At 42.3% G+C, this 22294-nt stretch overlaps 1 protein-coding gene across 18 annotated transcripts in view; it reads right to left on the minus strand.

The window, feature by feature from the left end:
- Positions 1–22294, minus strand: part of macf1a (microtubule actin crosslinking factor 1a) — a 200950-nt gene that overhangs the window by 23785 nt on the left and 154871 nt on the right. For all 18 annotated transcript variants that reach the window (XM_044052296.1, XM_044052300.1, XM_044052307.1 and 15 more), the window contains 11 exons: positions 8133–8294; positions 7525–7695; positions 6020–6186; positions 5213–5372; positions 3788–4114; positions 3326–3410; positions 2189–2415; positions 1196–1402; positions 890–1117; positions 593–811; positions 46–249 (listed from right to left, as the gene is read on the minus strand). In XM_044052296.1, the coding sequence (XP_043908231.1) occupies positions 46–249; positions 593–811; positions 890–1117; positions 1196–1402; positions 2189–2415; positions 3326–3410; positions 3788–4114; positions 5213–5372; positions 6020–6186; positions 7525–7695; positions 8133–8294 (2157 nt within the window). The remainder of the gene's footprint in view (positions 1–45; positions 250–592; positions 812–889; positions 1118–1195; positions 1403–2188; positions 2416–3325; positions 3411–3787; positions 4115–5212; positions 5373–6019; positions 6187–7524; positions 7696–8132; positions 8295–22294) is intronic.

The following is a 22294-nucleotide window of genomic DNA, read 5'->3' on the forward strand; positions in this document are numbered from 1 at the left end:
TTACGATAGTGAGTTTAGAAAATGGTTAAATCGTTGTTGCCATACCTGTGCCGACTGCGACACCGCCTCATCCAGCACCGAAGCTCGACCCTTCACCTCCTCTTTGATGGCGAGGTAGCGCTTCTCTGCGTTGGTGTAGCGCTGCGTCACCGTCGCCCCCTCCTGGAGGCTGAGCTCGGCCAGCTGTGGTCCGATCTTCAGCAGCTTGTCGATGTGAGGCTTGTGCTCTGCGATGGATTCCCTGAGGAGCTGCAGAGAACGTGAGGGAACAGGAACATGGAAATCAAGTAGATATTTTTGATACATGACAGTAATTTTCCCAAGAATATCAGAGACATATAGAAAGGATTCTGAGAGCTTCAACTTCAAAACACATGCTCTAGCTGGGTTTTCTGTTTCTGTCGCTGTAGAAACATGACAGCACAAGATGGCGGCCTCGGTAAAGCAAGGCCCTTGAATAAAGTACATATAAAAGCCTTAATATAAGACTACAAATATGGGAGTAAATTCAGTCACATGATTTTTGCCTTCATTCAAAAAGACAAAACTTTGTGCGGTTCCATTCTGGATTTTTTTGGATGTCCTCTCTTACCCTCATCTGGTCTTGTTGCAGCCTGAGAGCGTCTGTGTCGATGGCCGGTGGCGGCAGCTGAGCGATGAGGGTTTCAGTCTCGCCCAAAAACGGCTCCAGTTCCTCGTAGGTTTCCCAAAACCGAGCTACCAGAACCTGGGCCTGCTCCAGAGCCGAGAAGCGCTCACTGTGGCTCTGGCTCACCGCGTCGTAGCGGTCACTCAGAGAATCGGTCTTTACCTGCAGAAGTTGGTCAATAAAATCAATCCCACTGTGTTCAAACTTAAAATCTCTGTATTCACTCGTCATGTGACTCACCATCAGCGCGTCCTTCTGGGCTTCACTGCAGGTCTCCAGGATTTCGTCTCTTGTGCCGAGGAGCTGGTCCACGGTGTCTTTGTGTCGGATGATGTCGATGTTGAAGGCTCTCTGAACCTGGAGCTGAGCCACCGTCACGTCAGGCTCCAGACTTAAAGGCCCCAGAGACGACAACTTTCGCTCCGTCTCTCCGACCCAGGCGAGCTCTGCGTCCACCGCCTCTTCATACTGAAGGAGAAGATGAGTTAGTAAACATCAAACAAGCAAATCTGATGCTAATGTTTACACAGAAAGTGGCTGTATTACCTGTTGTGACCTCTGGATGGCGGCTTGGACCAGCTGCACACGCTGCGTGATGGTTTCGTCCGCGTGGCGATAGCGTTGTTGGGAGTCGGCGACCAGGCGGTCCAGGCCTTCGCGGGCTCGCCACGGAACCAGGTCCAGCAGAGCGCTTCCCACCTCGTTGACCGTGTCCAACACCAGGCGCTTCTCTGCGGATACTTTTTTCAGCTCCTGCATTAAAAAATTTAAATAAAAAATTAAGGACTTGATTAAAAAAGCAAAAGCTGTAAAATAAGATTTAATACACTTAATCCTTCATTTACTTTATTAAAACTCATCTTTAAGAACTTTAATGTTCTTTACCAGCGTGACACAATGAAAACACATTAAATGATAAATGAAAATGTCATTGTAGAGAAGAAAAAAAGAAAGAGCAGCAGCAAATGAAATGACAATAATCCTTTCAACAGCTTTTAGAAACTGTTGTTGGGTTCAGAGAGAATCAATGTTTCTATGGTAACTCGACTGTAGGTGAGTTAATAGTGGAGCGGCTGAAAATGCTCTCACAGACCAGAGTTATCAACAGAATAGCTGCTCACAGTTTCTTTCCTCCACGAGAGGACAAATAATCTGTTAAGACGAATCGAGTTGTTACAAAGTCTGAGTAAAAGTCATGTGAAGTGAAACTAAAACAATGCAGAAGGAGACGAGCTGCACAGACGACGCGTGTGTGAGAAATGTGGTGTGTGAAGAACAGATGCCGTGGGTAGATGTCGAGTTTTTCACTCTTGTTCCAAAAACACTCACTGTCAAACAAGTGAAACGTAATAATATACAGCACACTAACAACATCATTGATGCTTTTAACTAAAACATTTTAATACAGAATAGTAGAAAAGGAGAAGAAAATGTACATACACCAACGAAAAGTTAAACTCTTTCTATTAACATTGACATTTCTGTCTATTTTTGCTCAGTGTACTTAAAGGATGAAAAATAGCTTATTAATAATCCTACCTTCTGTCGTTCCTGATAGGCCGGTGAAGCGTCGGGCTCCACGTTGTTGAGCTCCGCCTCCACGCTGTCCAGCCACTGGCTGAGGTCTTCGTGTGCGCTGGCGAAGCGCGTGGCGAGCTGCAGCGCCTGCTCCAGCGTGCGGAGCGCCTTGCTGCTGCTGGCTGTCATCTCGGCGTAGCGAGACTTGATGCCGTCCAGCTTCTCCTGGATGAGGAGAACCTCCTCGCCTGCAGACACACACACACACACACACGGGTCACACGTGTGTGAGGAGACGGAGAAAATACCTTTTCCTCGTTCTTTCAGAATATCTTGAAACACAAATATTAACATCTCCCAGTAGCCTTATTTCAACAGACCACAAAAAGTGTCCACACATGTAAACACGACAGTAAAAACCTGCTGCCTGTCAGCATGGCTAATATCAGGATATGTGAAGAGACCAGATGTTGTAGTTTGGTTCACCGCTGGTTTGAAAATGTGCGGTTTGGACGTGAAACTACAACAACAAACACAGCTTGACTGTCCCAATGTGTTCTCTCTTTTTTTACTGAACCTACTATTATTGTGGATTTAGGAGTTCTATGAACATTCAAAACAATAAAAACTAATCAATCACCAGCTGTAAATCAACAAAAGCTTTTTTTTTGTGCTTGTAGAGAAATGATTAATGTTTTGTGATGCAGGTGTCACCTTTAACATGTATCTTTCTTGTCTAAATTAAAAAATGAGAGCTAAATTTAAAGAATATTCCCAAAGCTTGTGGGGGTCACAGCGACCTTGACCTTTTGGTCACCTAAATCTTGAAAGGTTTTGCTCAAGATGTTTTCAAGAGGCACAGCGGAGGTATAAAAAATAGAGATGCACAATACAGGACTTTTATACTGTATATGTTTTTCCTTTACGTATACATTTTTTACATTGTGCAAAATGAATAAACATAACAAAAATGTAGTAAAAGAGGGCACAAACATAAAAGTCAGTCTCCTGTTTTAGTCATTAATCATATCGGGGGGATTCTGGTGTGTTTGCCGATATCTGATAAAACATTTTAAAGTATGTTGACATACACTAGATTTTCTCTGTGTCTTTGCATTGGTTTCACGTCTAAATAACAATCAGCATTTTTGATTTTACCGGTCGTCTGTTTGAGTAGAGCTTGTCCGTTCTTGATGGCCTGGTCCACTGTCTTCTTCCTGCTCACGATCTCTTCATTTAGAGCCTGAGGAGAAGAAGAATTAATACAGAAGATTCAGATTCACACACGTGACATTTTAAATGATAAAAGTGCACTATTGTGCTCCAAATCTGCTCTTTATACCCCAAACAAACATGCTGCATGGAGCAGGTAATTACTATTTTTGACACAATCTGGCTGTGTGTACATTTCTCACAAGAATGTGTTTATACTTTACATGAACTTAGAGTTTAAATAAGAAGGAAACACTCTCCAAATGAGGTTTGTCAAACACAATTTGACGTCTATAACAACAGAAAAGGCTATAAATACTATTTATACACTCTCTTGTTATTTGTGTAGACAGCAAAGTTGCTCAGAACCGCCACGTGTTGAGTCATCGTGTGTCGATGAAGTCGTACCAGGGTGTGTTTGTGTTGCTCTGCGAGCAGCTGAGGCTGGAAACTCTGGACAGAGACCTGCGAGAGTCTCTGACCCACTTCGGCCAGCCAGTTCAGCACCTCTACCTCGTCCTCTCCGAACAGCTGAGCGTTGGCGAGCGCCTGCTCCAGCAGAGCCGCCCGCCGTGAGCACCAGTCGGCGAGGTCGGAGTGGCCCGACCTCACGCCGCCCACGCGCTCGCTCAACCAATCGCGGTCGGCGGAGCAGCTGAGCGGGGTCAGCGATTGGCCGAGGGACTCGAGGTGGTCGACCTCGGCTTCTCGTGAGGAGACGTCCTCTTGGAACGCCTGGGAAGTGTGTGTGTGTGTGTGTGTGTGTGTGTGTTATAGGAAGGTAAAAGGACACGAGAAACAACAAAAAAAGGAAAAAACAGATGGATGAAAACTCAAAATATGAGCATGCAAATGACAAATCATAGATAAATAAATAAAAAAAAGGAAATCATAAACATCAATGAAAGCATGAGTAGAAGAAACCATATTTCGAAGAAAACTACAAAAAACTGAAAATTAACTAGTAAATGAAAACAAAAAAATAATAAAAGGAAGTGTTTGGGAATGTAAATCATTTATTGATTCCTCCTCAGCATTGTATCTTATTGGGGTGATATTGATCATTAATTCAATAATTAACATATTTCATATGAAGTGATCTGAGAGAGAATGACGCTGTGAATGCTTTAGTGGAATAACTGTCACTCCAGAAAAGGCAACATTTATTGATTTATTAATTATGAGTTTTAGTCTAGTCTTCAACTAGCTCCTTTTTATTCCACCCAGTGTTGTGTTTTATTTGCATTTTTAATTTATTTAAAGTTAAAACAGAGTTTTTTAACCTCTTGACTCTAGCCTTATCCTGTTTTGCTCCACCCTGTGGGTTAGGGTTAAAACAGGGTTTTTACTTTTTGACTTTACACTTTTATACAAATAAAGTTTTTATTATAATTATTTGTTAATATGTATTTTAAGTGTTGATTAGTGGAGCCTGGAGCGACGTCATGTTCTATTACATTTGTCAAGTTTGCGTTTGTGAGTTTCACAGTACTTTATGTGTAAAGTTACTTATTCATTTATTTATGTTTTGGTCTTTTTTACATGTTTTCCTTGTTGGGAAAACATATGAAAAAGAACTTGCTGATAAGTTGGAATAATCACGCATTACTGTATATTCATTTATCCTTGAAAGAAAACACAGAGCTTTATGTTTAGGTTTTACTTTATCAAACATGTTAACCACTGCAGTAAAAAAAAATCTATTTTTCTTTGACATTTTTTTCTTTTTGAAAACATAACCCGAGGTTGAAAAGACAAAACACCCCAGTGTGGAGAGGTGAAAAGGAAACCTTTGTGCGCGCACTGACTGAAACTACGGTTACAAGCGCTTACCTTGTGCTTCATGATCTGCTGTGTGATCTTGGCTGTCTGCGTGCCCATGGGCTCGGCGGAGCTCAGCCGTCTCTCAGTGGTGCTCAGCCACTCACCCAGAGGCTCCAGGGCTTCATGGAAGTGAAGAGCCAACACCTGCAGCTCCTCCAGCTGCCGCTGCCTGAGGGACGGAAAAGAAGACGAGAGGAGGGGGATTAAAGGGGAGGAGGGACACAGCGCTTTTATTGGTATTTGATTGCTTTCGCTGGGGTTTTATTGCATGAAATGAACCAGATTTCGTGTCAAACAGCTGCCGAGTCTTTCTGAAAATTGAATGTTCCGTATGATTATCTATTGAAGAATTTAATAAATTAATAAAATGAATTGCATGTGTGTTTGAGACGGACGGACAGACAGAGAGGGAGATTTTGAAAATGGTTTATAAAGGTGTAAAATACATGGAATGGGCTGAATAATATATGGAGAAAACGTGATGACGTGATCTCAATTTGATTTGGAATATCATGAGTCATGCTTCTGGTCAATATTCTCCGTCTTCATATATTTAAAAATGTCATAACTAAATAAAAATACAAAGTTGAGTACTTGAAACATAAGTTGCTTCCAATATGAATGAATTTGATTGTCTAAATTGGTAAAGAACATAACACAGAAAACAGCTAATAAGTAAAACATTACAAAACATTACAAAATAAAATCATCAGTCTTTGCTTTAAACAATCTCTTACATTGAAATAGTTTTGTCATTCCCTTCTAGCACAGTTTTCAATTAATAAGTATACAATATAATACAGATGTGAGTCTGACCTGGCGCTGGCCTTGTCCAGCAGCTCGGTCCACCTCTCAGCCAGACTCTGGAGCTGAGTCTGGATCTTGTCTCGGTCCTGAGAGTCGGCCGTGACCGCGATTCGTTCTCCTTCAGCGCGGATCATCTCCACCGTCGGCCGCCGGTCGTCCAACAATCTCTGGAGGAGCTGGAGAAACAAACAAAGACAGTTAACTGAGACAGTGAAAGCAAAAAAAAGGAGTATTTTTCATCACCACAGAGGTTTTGTTGTTAATATTTTAACAGGAAAGCAAAGTGTAGCCTCACTAATGAAAACAAAATTAAATCAACACCTCTTGAAAACAATCACGGACAAATAAAACCTTCATAAACTTAATATTTATTGCAGAGCTGCTGTATTAGACTGAATAAGTTTAGCTAACTCCACCTAAGAAAAACACTGTCTGAATAAATATGCTATAAAAAACCATTCATTATGTTCTATAATCTACTTTGACTCTTGTAACAAAACGAAATCACATTGTTTTCTTTTGAAAATCAAGTTTTCTCTACAAGGTTTTCTGCTCAAATGACTCAGGTGAACAGATACATGTTAAACTGTCTATTTAAATTAGGAGTTATTCTTAGTACATCTGATTAAATTCAGGTGTCACTTATTCAAAGGCATCATCCACATCCGAGTGTCTTCTTATTCAAAGATTTACCGACGTAAACAAACTTCCTTCCTGATTAGATCTGGACTTGTACACAGTTTACTCTCTTTTTCAGCCGCAAGGCGACAACACGGGTGTAAACACGTGTGATTGATGGCTGCTCAGGACCAGAGCGCTCTAATGTGGACAAACACAGGAAGTGCGTGTGTGTGTGCGTGTGTGTGTATCTGTCTGTTTCTATGCCAGTCTGACTGGCAGACGGTCAACTGGGGCGGTTTAGATGCCAAGCAGACAGATCATTAACTGAGTGTGTGTGTGTGCATGCACACGTTTGTCATCACAAATGTGTTTTGTTTTGTGTTTAAAGGTCACAAAGGACATGTGAATATCAACAACATATTCATCCATGCCGTCTGATAAATAGAAGACCTTTTTGTTTGCAGAAGAAATAAATAAAGTGAAAACTTTAATTTAAGCTAATGAGGACGATTGATGCAAAGTGGAAAATCTGAGCCTGAGAAACAAGAATGTGACGTGAGTGAGTGAAAAGAAAGAGAAAGACACTTTCAATGCTGTTCTGTAAGATCTTAAAATATATTATATTGTATTTCAGGGCTGCAACACATGATTATTTTCATAATCACAATTAATCGAGCACTTGTTTGGTCTGTAAAATGCCAGACAATGTTAATCAGTGTTTCTCAAACCTGGAAATAGTGATGTTGTCAAATTTGTTTTGTCCACATACCAAAATTATTCAGTTTTAATGATTTCTTTGTTAAATAGAGCCAAAAAAACAGGAAATATTCACATTTCAGAAGCTGAAAATACCCTGGTGTATTTTATCTTGCACCTCTTGTACCCTGTCGTACCTTTTGCTCTTGGATCTGGGCTTTGACGACACGGTATTCTGCTGACGGAGGCTTCTGATTGGCCACCAGCTCCTCCGTGTCGCTCAGCCAACTGAGCAGAGGCTCCAGAGCGTCCTGAAATTTCCCACAGTGCAACAGGGCCTCCTGCAGCTGAGCGATCCGCTCTGCCACCTGGAACACGGGCGGAAACAGTTTGTTGTTAATTATCTTGATTTTGTCACAATAAATGTCACAATATCCACGAATGAGCAAATAAGAAGTAGAAAATGCTGATTTCTAACATGGCAACTATAAGCAGAGATGACCTTGAATTATAATATAGGCCAATTTAAATTGGACTTTTCATTTTTGATGAGTAAAAATAATTCACTTGAACAGAGACATAATTACTGTTTATGTTAAATCGCACCTGAAGCAATTAACTGTGGCTGTTTGATTAGAGAATTTAATGAACAATTAAAGTTTTTATTCCATTCCCTCTGCAAAGAAAATTATTATACATACATATGTCGGTGTTGAACGACCAATCAGCTGGAAGTTTGAAGCTGCGAGACTACGAGTCTATAATCAGTATCATACGTGTGTGACACGCGTGTGTTGCTCAGTACCCGCTTGTTGAGTGAGTTCCACTGGAGGTTGGTCGTCTCCAGGTCGTGCTCCAGCGCCTGCGTGTCGGTGTGTTTGGCGGCGCTCTGGATCAAACCCTGACCCACGGCGTTGACGTGCTGCAGCTTGGGCTGAATGCGGTCCACCTGCTCTCGCTCCACGGCCTGCAAGGTTAAATTAAAGCAGGACAGAGAGAGGGAGGTCATTAACTGATAACGTTTGACTGACTCAGTCCATCATTAATCCACATAAAGCTCCCAGATGTAAACTCAATTGTCTTTCATCAAACTTTTCAAGCAATGCTGCAAAAGTCTGGCAGTTTTTCTTTACCACAGGGTGTGTGCAGTCAGTGTGCGTTACCCACAAAGTGGATCAAGTGTAGTTTTCAATTGCAGTGATTTTGTACATTTGGACGTTTTAGGTTGTTTTATTCCATAGTAACTGTGAAAGACTTCAGAAGAAGAAGAAATAAACCATACATTTAATCTGCATGACATGAAAAACAGAGGTGAACTGGTCCCACATCCAGACAGACAGACACAGGGATGTGAAGAGATAACAGAGAAGTGGGAGACAGGGAGGGGAGGAGATATGGGGTTATGGGGATTAGTGGGTTAGACGAGTAATGGGGGGGCTGGAAAAGGCTGAGTCGACATCAGACAGACAGACTGACAGACACAGACAGACACACACACACACACTCGTTTTCATAGCATTCATAGTGAGGACACTGATAGACATAATGCATTCTCTAGTCTCTTACCCTGACCTAAACTCAATTCTAACCCTAAAACCAGGTCTTAACCTGGGTGTCAGAATGTGAGGACCAGCCAAAATGTCCTCACTTCCTTAGGTATATAGGTTTTCTGGTCCTCACAAAGACCCCCGTGCGCACACAGCGGAGAGCTGGAGCCATCTTATGATGACAACAGAGTCAGTCATCCGACACTAAACGCGACCAGACTTCACTTCTGTGACCAAATTAAGATCAAGCAACAGTGGATTCACCTCAGTGTCAGCAAATATTGTGATTTAAACCTCAGTCCAGACTCATATTTGGGTCATTGGAGTAACAGCAGAGGCCAAAAATCCTATTTCCACTCATTCAATTTAAAAGATGCCTACAAAGTAACCTGCAACAACCTCATTCACAACCAGTAAGTCATTAATGTTATTTATTGAGCAAATCTGTGACATTAACTGGCTTCATCATGAGCAGCTGTTCTCCTCTTTCACTTCATAACAACGTGTGATCTGCATCTTGTTTTTTTGACTATTTTAGATCAAATGATGAGTTAAGGGATACATGGAGACGACTGGGAACAATCAAAGACAACAGTAAAATCACATTTTAAAAGGCCTAACTTAACAAATGACACATTTTTTCAAAGAAAAACATTTTATAATCGCTGAGCCATTTCATGCTGCTCAAGTCTGGACTGTTAAATGTTGTTTTTGTGAAGCAATAAACAAAGTTTGCTTTTTTTCACGCTGACATTGTTCTCAGTGAGAACACAAAACAAACCAAAAACCTTCAGCTAATAAATATAATAAAACAAAATAAAGTCAAAGTCATGCTACATTCCTGTGAACCGCTTTAAATCACACAATTTCCCCCAAATCCACAAAACAACTTTGTCAATTTAAGGGTTTTCCACTGATTCTCTGACCAGTGGGAAAACTGTAAACCAACACAGACGCATTCTTCTCTGATTTTTTTCTTCTCATTTTGGTCAATTCTGGGACACAATCCCATCAAACGTTGAGTCGGTGGCTGCGATTGTGGGGTCGCACTGACATGAAACCGCTTGACGAGACTCGACATTCAGAGCAGACCCACGGAGGGAGAATTAGAGCTGGTGGTTTGTTCTGCTGCGGCAGCCAAAGCCCATAAGACCACACAAAGAGAAGAAGAAGAAGTACTGTAGACTTACACACATACAGTGTATACACACATACTGATGAATGCACACCCGAGTGAATGAGAGGGTGAATGTGAGAAATTAGGGTTTGGGTTTCAGTAAAATACTCGATGCAAACCCCCCAAAAAAGAAGATTCAACAGTCTAGGGCAGGACCATTCAATTACAAACTCAGTTCTCTGTCAATCTAGCTGGGCCAGACATTTTCTGCAGCCACTAAGCAGCAGGTGAGGACATGTTTAAAAAGTGCATAAAAAATATCGTAAAAGAACTAGCGTTGAAATGATTTTGGTCATACCTGTGCACAGTATTAGCTGCAACTATTTTAAATAAGAAAATAAACGTGTTTTGTCATCTCACGTGCAACTCCATGGGCTGCCATTTGAATAGACTGGGTGTAGGGTGTCAAATATTCAAATAATAATGTTGAATTCTATCACTAACAACAAAAATGTGAACAAAAAAGAATAAAGGGCTCTTTTTTTTAAAAAAATCTTCTTTCTTTTTATTCTTCTGTGGTGACCTGGACTAAGTCACGATCGAGGACAGAGACACACATGAACGTGCATTCTCTTTTACAGAAACAACAACATTTGCGACACAATAGTGGAAAAATTGGTAATGTGTTTAATAATCTGTGGGAAGAGTGTGTGAGAAAGTGTTCAACAGGTGAGAATCTCTGCGGATTAAATATGAATGAGCCGTCTGTGTTTATGTTTGTGCTCTTTGTTGCGTCTATAGGGACCTTTTTCTGGCACTAACACTGATCTTGTCAGGAACAGCAGTCCTCATGGGGACCAAAACCTAGTCCTAATGAGGCAGAACCTCATTCTCTGAGGAACTGATTTACTTTAGAACAAAGAAATTAATTGTGGCTGTGGTTAAGGTTTGAGATAATGCTTTGTTTAGGCCGTTTAAATGAATGGACGTAAAAGCCGAGTGTGTTTCTGAGTGTGTGTGTGTGTGTGTTCTTGTCCAGTTTGGACACAGCTGTGTTGCGGTTAAGGGGCGTCAGAGCTGCTTGGAACAGGAAGTCTGTCGGCCAGAACAACAATGACTGTATCCATGACCCACTCCACCCTGTGCCTGGTGTGTGTTTGTGTGTGTGTCAGAGATGGAGAGGGAACAGCAAAGGAAAAAAAACAGTGAAAGTGAACACACACCCAGTATATAAAACTATTATAGGTTGTGTGCATTAAAATGTCACTCTCCCTCCTCTTCTCGTCTCTCCTCTCCTTCTGTCCATCACTCTCTTTGTGTTTTCCCTCTCTCTGCTCTCTCGCTCTCAGCAGCTCTGAGTGGTTGAAGCCACTAAACCACAGCTCTGGAAAATGTCCCACATACTTGTCATTCTTCACTGCAGCAGCAGCAGCAGCAGCAGCAGCCAGCAGCAGCAGCAGCAGCAGGTAACGCTGGTGCTCTAACCACCCCTCTCATTTGTCGTCCTTTGTCGACTTGTCCTCTCTACCTCCTGTCTGTCATTTCGCTGCCTCTGCTTCTCTTCCATCATCAGCGTCTCTTCCTTCTCTATCTCAGTGTGTGGACGGAACATTTAAGAAAATATGGGGATGAAAGTAGATCTGACTCAAGCTGAAGAAAGAGATGATGATGTGGACTAAATGCTGTTAAAAGACGAGACGACAGACGGTTTATCAGACATCAGTTTGGGCCCGCTCCTTCAATGAATGACTGACTGATTATTTTCTTTCGTAAAATGTCAGAAAATGTTGAAAAATGTTGATCGGTGTCCCCACAAATGTCATGTTTTGGCCACACAAACCAAAATCACTCAGCTTCAATGATTTGTTTTCAGAGAGACCAGAAAATATTGACATTCCAGAAGCTGAATATATATATATATATATATATATATATATATATATATATATATATATATATATATATATTGTCTACTTCAAGAAAGTTGCTCTATATAGAGCAAATATAGAGAATATCAAAATATGAAGGCAAATAAAAAGTTTAACAAATGAATGTGAAACAACAACAAAAGAACATTAAAGTTTCATTATCACGCCTTAGTAATAAAAACACAAATTCATCAAAACACAGAGGCTATAGAAATACAAACAGATTTTTTGTTGTGTAGAATAATTGTACTTTAAATAATTCAAATGAACAGATTGGAGAGAGTGAGTTTCTATTTAAAACTAATGGGATTTCTGTGGTGAATAAATGAGTAAAGTGTGGCCCTGTCCCACTGACTTTTTCTTCACCTCCTCCCTCACTCCTCTCTCCTCCTCTTCCTGCCTCCCCCTCCTGTGTCTCTCACCCTCTTCCTGTCTTTCAACCCTCGTCCTTCCTCCTTTCTCTTTCATTTGGAACGAGGAATGAGGAGAGGAAGGAAACTGACCGGATCTGTTTGCAAAATGAAAAACTTTATATTTTTTTTATTTTTTGTGTGTGTCAGGAAAAGGTTTGGCTCTGAACCACAGACTGAGCAGAGTCGAACAGCACAGGCGTTAAAGGGGTTAAAATAACCCGTGCCCTCATTTGAACATCGACAAAGCAAATACAAATATCATTCAAATGTGGTTTGCATTCAAAACAAAACCCTGCTCACACTTTACTCTCCTTTAACTTCAAACTATCTCTCTGAATCATTTTCATGTGAGTTCTGTTGCCGCTAATCAACTCCCTGTGAGACAAACAAAGACAGAGTAATATATGATATGTCTCTTTTTTCTTTTATTTAGACAGCTCAACCATGTGGGGAGAGATTCATCAACACGCAAAGTCATTCAAATCTAATATTTGATCTACTCCTTTTTACTTTTACCCATCTATAGTATATTCTAAAATGTGATGACTTGGTTGTACTAAAAATAATACAAACAATGTTTAACCCTTACGCGGCACAAATCTGTGCTGCAGGTGCACCCCTGATAAATTGCCGTGGGGAATAATACACAACTCCTAATATGGACATCCTGGGTGTGTGTGTTTATACTGTAGGTCACGTCTTCAGGCTTTACAAAACGTGTTTTTTTTTTGTCCTCTTATTGTGTTGTCGTGTCAGCGTTCGCGATAATTGTGCAGAAGTCAGAAAATACAGCGTTTTTTCCTAGATTTTTGTTCCAAATTTCACAAATTCAATCCAAGTTTAAACATGTTTTGCTCAGGTGTGTTTATATAGTTGGTGAAAATGAAAAAAAAAATCAGATTGCTTTTAGGTTGTGCTCAAAAGCATTTTTCTTTTGTTTCTTAAGGAGAGAAGTATATCTTTGTCTGTTTCTCTGCTGTTGTTGTTACTGGAATTATTGATTTACACTATTTTCTCTACCAGTCTCAGTTTACCTTTTTATTTAATATTATTATGTCTTAGCGTCTGAGTCTAGCTGCTTAACTCAATTAAAAATAACTGTTAAAATATTTTTTGTTGGGAGCAACTTCATTCATATGCTGTGGGCGATGTTTCCCTGCCTTTGCTGTCATGCTTTTTTTTCCCCTGTGTTCCTGAACATCTCCTCCTCCTCCTCCTCTGTCTTTCACAGGTTCATCCCGAAGGCGTTTGTTCAGAACCAGAATTATCACATCAATCAAAAACACACATGTATGAGCCATAGATGCAACCTCTCTGTTCTTCTCTCCCTCTCTCTCCATCCTTTCAATGCCTCGTCTGTTTCAAGCCCATTTGTTCCACTTACTCCGTCATGTATTTAAAAATAATTTAAGACTAAAATGTTAAAATGATTTCACAAACACACAGTTAGATTATTTCTCTGCATTCACACATCTCGCCCGAGGTCAAATTCAAGCACTTTCCAGGTTGTTTTTTATGACGATAAAAGAGGTGATATTATCCTACAAACAGGCAAAATCCTGCCATGATCAAACATACGGGCAAGGTCCTATTCATCCAAAATATAATAGGAAAACTATTCAATGAATTGGCTATTTGGTTATGAAATAATACGGCTGATGTTTCCACCATCTTGTCCCAAATTCACTTTTCAAAACTTGAAAACATAACATTAAAAATGGAAGCATTTTCAAAGACTTCAAACATCCGTACAAAAACCCTGAATTATACTTTTAGTTCTTAGATAAAGGCATCAAATCCGTGCAGCAGAAACAGTTTGAGAGAATCCTAATCCCAAATGTCGACATTTGTTGGAGTTTTCAGTTGCTTCTTGCAGATAAATTAGTCCAAATTATTCTTCATTTACACCCCAAAAAAAGTATGAACCACTAAAAATGTACAATTTATGGAAGAAGCTATTTCAGATCTGGCTGCTTCTCAATCTGTGTGTGAACAGCCACTGGTCAGTCTGTGCTGAACGTTCCTTCAAACAGCAGGCAAAGCTCGTCCATCTGTCTGTCTGTCTGTCTGTCTGTCTGTCTGTCTGTGGGACACGTACACAAACACACACACACACACACACACACACACACAGCCCCATATTAATCCAAAGACCTTCTGTTTGTGTGTGTTCCTGCCAGCGCCGCTCTCTTATCTTCCCACCGAAGCCCCATGTCGAGCTAAAAAGGTGCTCCCCGTGAAAACAATAGCCCCTTCAATTCCAGCTTCCCGTCGCCCGTCACAACTCTTTCTGCGTCTGCTTCTTTGTCTTTCCTGGATCCCGTCACTGTCTGTCCTCCCCCGTTTTTTATCACATCTCCCCCCCTTAAGTTAATTACTAATTATTCAGCAACTTAACATAAAAATTGCTTTGTTTTTGTTTCACAATAGAATAGAATGATTGAAGCGGAGTGAAAGCCACAAAGGCGACAAACAAACAGAACGAAGGAAATACAGTCACGTCAGATGTGGAGGGTTCATACGCGTTTACTGAGGTTCAATTCAAGCACTTTCAAGGTACATTTTCAAGCTTTTCCAGCACCTTACAGCCGTGTTTAAGTACATTATTACTAGGGATGAACCCATATGACACTTAGTAGTAGGAACGGATATTGGAGGAAGTCTGGAACTAAGCAACAATATTTTGATATTATGTGAGGCATGACTCAGCAGAATACTTAGGTGCATTGTGTTTTTAAAAATGGCTAGTCATTGTTACAAAGTGGTAAATGGCCACTTTATTAGGTACACCTATGCTACTACATCAGCCAATCACATGGCAGCAACTCAGTACATTCAGCCATGATTATGGGATGATGGGAATCAGTATCGGTATCGGTCCGATATTGGTCAAAATAACTGCATCAGATATCGCACAGATAACAATGTAAAATCAGATGAATCTGATTATTTGATACAATCCAAAAATCTTATATATTATATATTGCATGCTTCACTATGCACAGACTGTAAAAATGTAAATAAAAATCTGCACAAGCATTTTAGCCGAGTTCAGTTTCCTTCTTTCTGGAGATGACTCAGCACAAATGTGTTGTTCACAGCTTCATAATTCATAAATGGTCTAAAATGAGTGGATCGGGACATCATCTACTGCCATAATCAAGATGATCGGCGGAAGATCGTCAGACTGAAGAAGGAATGCGATTAAACTGACTTTGAATGGAGTAACCTGCTGATACTAGGGCTCTTTTTATTTTTATTCAATCTACTAAGTGTTTTCAAGACCTCTATCAACAAAATTTTGAGCACCTGATTGACAAAAACTATAGTAATACTATGGAGGAATATGAAATAAAGCAGACAGACAAGGACAGAGGGCAGACAAAAACAAAACAGCCAAGTCAACAGGCAACTTAAGTCTGGTGTTAGCTCCGGCACTTTCTTATCTGACATCTAAGTTTATATGCCCCGGACAACTTCACACACTGTTTGTGTAGCCATGTTGGCAGAGCCAGAGTATTTACCCCCTCACCTCCTTATCACAGCAACAAAACCAGCCAAGCATGGAGGAGTGGGGGAGGAGGAGAGAAGAAGAGACTGAGTTCAAGGGAGGGCACAGAGAAGTAAGAGGGATTTCATCATGCAGCAAAAGTGCATGTGTCATCTTTTAGAAATTTGAACAAAAACTGGAAAGTTACATTTCCAAATCAACAAACAAAAACCACTTTAAGTATTTTTCTCTATATCCACAGTTTCTACTGTGTTTCACCTGCAAAATAAGAATCTAACGAGAACAAAGTGCTCGAAAAATCAAACAAAATCCTATTTTTTTGCCCTTTTCCTTACGTAGAAGTGTTTTTTGCCATTGTCACAGACTCTGTGCACCACAACGCTCTGCAAAGCTGTAACTCTCTTCTGCTCCAATTGAGGCTGAGAAAACATGACAACTGATTACATTAAACTGAAGCCAGAGAGGCTGCGACCGCAGAGAGAACAAACAGACGTGGACTGATAACACAGAAACACATTAAATCAGTTACACACACACACACGCATAGTTTGTTACTCTACCCACACAGGGTAGAGTAAATGTGATGTGATAGAGAAGTGAGTCCAGGAAACGTCTTTCCTGATGCTAACTATAATGTAATAAAAGAAACACGAACATCAGTCTACATCATGAACAGGATCAGGTGCGTGAGAATTCTCAGGAACTGAAAATCCACCCAAGGCAGTAAAAACTCCACAGAACTCTGGCTTCACACACAAACTCATTTTCTACCTAATAACAACATTTAACATAAGAGGGAAAACTTAAGTTCTCCATAACTTATCCTCCTGATCCTCCTTTTTTTGTGTGTACATAGCTGGAACGACCACGACTTTGTAAGGAAACCTGACTTTCTGGCCTCCGTATACAGTGGGGGTGTCCTAACTTCCTAACAAGGGCCAGATTTGATCATTTGAATGTGAAGATTCCCGGGGGTCAATGGTCCCTTATTTTCCTTGTAACAATTATCATTTTTAAATGGCAATGTAACCAAATCTAAGCCAGGCAGGAGTGAACAAATGAAAACATTCTGCCTTTCTTTCACATCCGGAGTCAGATATCATCCATCATCCTCCATCTTCTACCACTTTATCCTCCACATAAGGGTGGCGGGGGGGTGTTGTGCCAATCTCAGATGACATAGGGCGACCTGGAAAGGTCAATTTAGAACAAACAACCTTTCACTCTCACACCTATGGTCAATTTAGAGTGTCCAATTTGCCTATGGACTGTTGGAGGCAAACGGAGAACCCAGAGAAAACCCATGCACACTAAAAACTCCATGCAGAACGGCTCTTGTTCCGAGCAAGAGGACCCGAACCTTCTGCAAAGGCAAGAGTGCTAACCACTACAACAACCGTGTGGCTGAGTCAGATATCATAATAACATAAGAGGTGAATGGGTGGATCTGAGCTAATGTGGATGACACATGACCGGGGACGATTGTCTGTCCCAGTCTGTCCCTGGCCATAAATAATACATTATAAAACTGAAGCTGTGGGCCGTACAAAATCTGACTGAGGGCCATGGTGGGCCCACGGGTCGGACTTTAGGTATGCCTGAGTCGACCCTGTAAACACAACAACAGCAGCAGCAGCATGCACTTCCCATAAACGTTCCCATAAATGTTTTGCACTTGAGATTAAGATTATAAGTAGATCGCAGGCACAGACTTTCAGCTCCACACAAATAAACATGTGATCACACTCAAATATGTGCATGCACATTAGCACTGAACCCCCACCCACCCAAACACACACACACACAGAGTGACCCTGAGGGTCATTTCCCACAAGCAGCCAGGCCTCTCACTCTCTCTCTCTTTCTCCCCCCCCTCTCTCTTTGTGCATCATACTGCACATCATTTAAAGCCCCACGACTGAAGCACAACTGGCTAATTATGGCGCCTACATAACTCCACCACCACTCCCACATACATTTTCCATGCTATGTCTACATCAGTTACACTAAACGCTTGGCTCCGTGGCCCAATTAGTTTTCCACACTTTTGTCTTGACTTTGCCAGATTGGCAACACATTTTCTTGTTCAGCTTTTACTCCCCACCTGACAATCTTCTTTCATTAGACTAAATAGATTCATAAACCAGAGTCTCTGCGGTTCAAATTTAATCACCTCACTGTACTTGGCACCACATGAATACCTCAATTCAAAAACTGTCTCTCACGCTCTCTGCTTCTCCTTAACAATAACTGTGTACATGAAACAATCATCAGTAAAACCCCCTTGCCAGATGCATTTTCCAAGCTCTTTCTTTTTCCGTGTCACATTATTACAACACAATTCTATAAACTGTTGACCTCAATTTACTAAAGTGTGATGTTGATCTTCTGAAACACATCAGCTCATAAAACTACTGCAAACAAACAGATTTTAAATTTTGTGCATACCTCCATCTGTGTGTAGTCGTTGCAAAAGTGTAATAAATCCTCAGAGTGGTTCTCTGTTTTAGAGCTTGGTCCTGATTCTGTGTGCCAAGTTATATGAGGCACATCATCCTGGGATCTGTACTCCTGCATCTGGTTCGCCTCTGTCTGTGTAAAAAGGCTCTGAAGCAGGCCTGGCTCAAGTGGATCACAGGCCTGGTCAATGTAATCGAGTGAAGGAAAGTCCTGAATAGAGCCCTCTGACTCCCAGTCACTATCACCGGCCATGGAGCCAAGGAAAAACTCTACCCCATCCACCCCAGACTGGGTTCCCTCAGAGTACGAGTCCAAGTCCAGCTCCTGAGTATCCTCACAGGCTGAGCCCACATCTGAGGGCCCAGGTTGGGGCCTTTCAGGTGCTGCCATGTAAACAAAGCTGTCAGATAGGAGGAAGCCCTCCTCGTCATCATCATCGTCCTCCCCCGGGGCTGTGAAGCATGGAGGTTTGGGGACAGGACTAGGGGCAATGGAGTCCTCAAGTGGAGAAGGGGGGCAGTCATTGGGGTACAGTGGAGGGGCAGAAACAGCCAGATAAACAAAACTATCTGATATCACAAAGGCCCCCGAGTCTTTACTATCCAGGCTTGCACCACAAGAGCTTGATTTAGAAGGTGACTGTGGTAAAGTGGAGTGGAGGGCTGAGCCTGAGTGTGGTGAAGGACATAAGTCTGATTTGGGGGTGCTAGCATTCCCTTCTATTGTGGTTAACAAATCTGGTTCTTTTCCAGACATGTCCAGTTCTGAGACTACATCAGTGGGGACATCAAAGTTCTGAGATTCTGATGAAAAGGAAGTCCCTTCCGTGTGACAACTTATTGTGATGGCAGGCTCACTAATCTCTGAAGGGACTGGATCTTCTTGACGTTCAAAGGAAGTATGAAAGTCAACATCCTGTGTACATTCATTGTCAGTTTCTTTTTCAGTGTGCAGAGACTCCAGGGAGTGATCCATGAGCACTCCCTCGCTGCTTTCCAAACTTGGCTCAGATTGGTCATACACGTCCCACTCTGTTTCTAACTCCTCTTCCCCGTTCAGTTCTGCTTCATTTTGTTCAGCCTCCTCCTCCTCCACTTGTTCCATCTCCTCAGCATAAGGGTTCAGAGGGCTAAAAGATGGAGAGGAGGTTCTCTCTTCACATTCCTCCTCATCACAATCTGATGAAGCCCCACTATCTGGCTCTGTTTCTGTCTGGACAGGTATCCCTTGTTCACAGTCTGCCTGAGTGACATCACAGATACAGGTTCTGTCCGGTTGGGATGTGTTCACACCACTGGAGTCTGACTCCACTTGTTGACCAAGAGCCGAGTCTGTTGGATAACTTGTCTCTTCCTCAAAATCTGTCTTATCCTCATTGCGGTCAAGGTCACACTCATCATCAATGAAACCGTGTTCCTTTTCACAGTCCTGCGCTCGCATCAAGTCAAAGTTTCTCAACTCCTTCGTGTGCTGAGATTGAAGTAAACCAGAGTTTTTTGTAATGTTCTGAAAGTCACCTGTCTGAGGCTCTATGGAGTTAAATTCATCAAGGGGAAGAGTTCCTTCATGATCTACCCATATAGTCTCTGCTTCCTCCTCCATCTCCTCTTCCTCTAAACAAGGAAGTGAGTAAGGATCAGGAGGCTCAGGGTCGACACTCATTTCCACTCCTTCCTCTCCGTCTTCTTCTAGACATTGCCTCTCAAGCTCTAGGAAGAGGTCATCTGATTCAGCCTCTGAACTCGGGCAAGGTGATGGACTGGGGGCCCCAGGGCCTCCGAACCCTGAAGGTGGAGTCAATACAGGCCAATGTGCAGAAGAGCCTGTTAAATCCCATCCCTCTGATTCCAGTATTTGCCTATCCCAGGACTGGTCAACAATCTCCCTGTTATCTAATTTAAGAACTGCCTCCCACTCCTTTTCCTCCCTCTGAGCTCTCTCCTCCTCTGCTTTATGCCTCTCTTTTTTCCATGCCTCCTCTCTCTCAATAATCTCCTTGCACTCCTCCTGATCGTCATTCTCGAGATCCTCGAGCTCTTCAAGAATTCTGCGCTCATCCTCCTCAAATTTGAGCTCAGAGGCAGTGCGGTGCATGAGCTCCCCACCTTGGGCCCAGCCAAGAAGCCCCTCTTCACCTCCCTCCTGACTAATGCAGGGGGAGAGAGGTAAACCTCCATAGACTAACTCTTCCTCCTCCTCCTTTAGGAATGGAGATGGGGGATCTAGAAGATAAAGTGATTCTTCATCTGTATTGCCATCCTCAGCTAATAAAGGAGGCAAAGGAGGGAGCATGGGGAAGTTGTGTCTCAGCCCCACCTGGGATTTTTTTCCTGTTGTCAGACCGCGGGGCCATGTACGGGCTTTGGTAGGTGGACAGAAAACTGGTTTTGGTGGGATAAGAGGGGCACTGTCGGCTTGGTCCTGGTCCAAAATAGGTGAATCCCTTTCTGAATCTGAGGTCTTTACTGACTCGGCAAGCTCCTCTGGGATTTGCCTAATTACAAGTTTAGAGGAGCTAGTCGTCCGGTTGTGCTCCTGTGCTTTTCTCCCTACCTGTCTGGATATGCTGGGGCTCTGCTCAGGTGTGTTTAATGACTGGTTATGGCTAATAATAGCGGGTAACTGTTCTTTAGAAGGAGATGGCACCATGCGAGACTGTTTATGTTGTTTCTGCAACAAAGGATGAACCTGCTTTTGTCTGCTGAGAGGATGCTGGAGAAGAGGAGGCATGGGACTAACTGTGGGTGTCAATGATGGTGAGGAGGAGACAGTGGGAGTGTGGGGAGTGGATGACAGAGGGGAAGGTGTATACGGAGGTAAGGTAGGAGTGGATGAGGAGGGGGTGGGTGGGGGTTGATGAGAAGGAATGGGCTGTAGAGGAGAAAGAGGAATCCCTGCTCCAGACGTACGCTTCTCTGCTCCTTCAGCTGAGGAAATCTCAAATCTCTCTGCAAACTCTGGAAAACTTGGGGGCATAAAGGCTTTCCAAGAGCGGCGGTTTGGATTGTCCTTCTTATCACCACCTTGATGCCGCCTCTTGGCCACTGCAGCCACGCCACCGGAGGCAGATGAGGATGGAGCAATAGGCAGACCTGAACCTACAAGACCAACAGGCGGTGACATAATCTGAAGATCACCAGTTAGTTTTAAGGCATCAAAGATCACCCTCTCATCCAGTTTCTTCACTCCTCCAGGATTATCCACATTCCTGGAGACAAAAACACCACCAATATCTGCCCCAATGGTGCCATTACTGGAGAGTGTGCTCCCCTCTCCTCTCACTTCCCCTCCAGAACCTAAAGTACTCCTGGAAGGTTGACAAAGTTTGGCCCCTTGGTCAATCTGTTCATTGATGCGCATTGTATCATATATAGATCTCTGTGGGACGTAGCAATCCTCAATGTATGCTTCATCCTCATCTCCTTTTCCAAGGCAGCGAGGATTCTGCCTCAGGCAATCAGGGCGACTCAGCGGTTTCCCCATTCTTTCTGTTTTTTCTTCTCCTGGGCCGACACAACGACCCTGTTGTGGCTGTGGTTCAAGGTGCAGGTGTGGCAGGGCACTTAGAAAGAATTACATAGACAAAAGGTCTTTGTGGAAAATGAATTCCTTCACTTTCAAATGTCCTCAGTCCAATAATCCACAAAATCACACAGTCCATTTGGCTGCATATAATAAATCCTTCAGGAATCACATTCTAAAAAAAATAAAATTATCATCCACATTATCATTCCACTGGTGTGTTCATATGTTCTTGTCTATGTCACTTCAACACTTGTGTATTTCCTTGGTCTTTCTGAGATGCCGCGCGGCATCAGTGAGGGAGCGACAGAGACAGCCCTCCTCCTCCTCGGCACCATAATAATCACCAGCTCTGTTTGTTTGAAAGGCTGTTTGGAATGAGGGAGAGGTGGATGTACAGAGCGAGGAAGGGAAAGAAACGGTTATCATTTCCCCTCCATGAAAGTTCAAAGTCTAAGGTGAGGTGAAT

This window comes from Solea senegalensis, linkage group LG20 (assembly GCF_019176455.1).
Source record: "Solea senegalensis isolate Sse05_10M linkage group LG20, IFAPA_SoseM_1, whole genome shotgun sequence".
In the NCBI taxonomy this organism is placed as follows: Eukaryota; Metazoa; Chordata; class Actinopteri; order Pleuronectiformes; family Soleidae; genus Solea; species Solea senegalensis.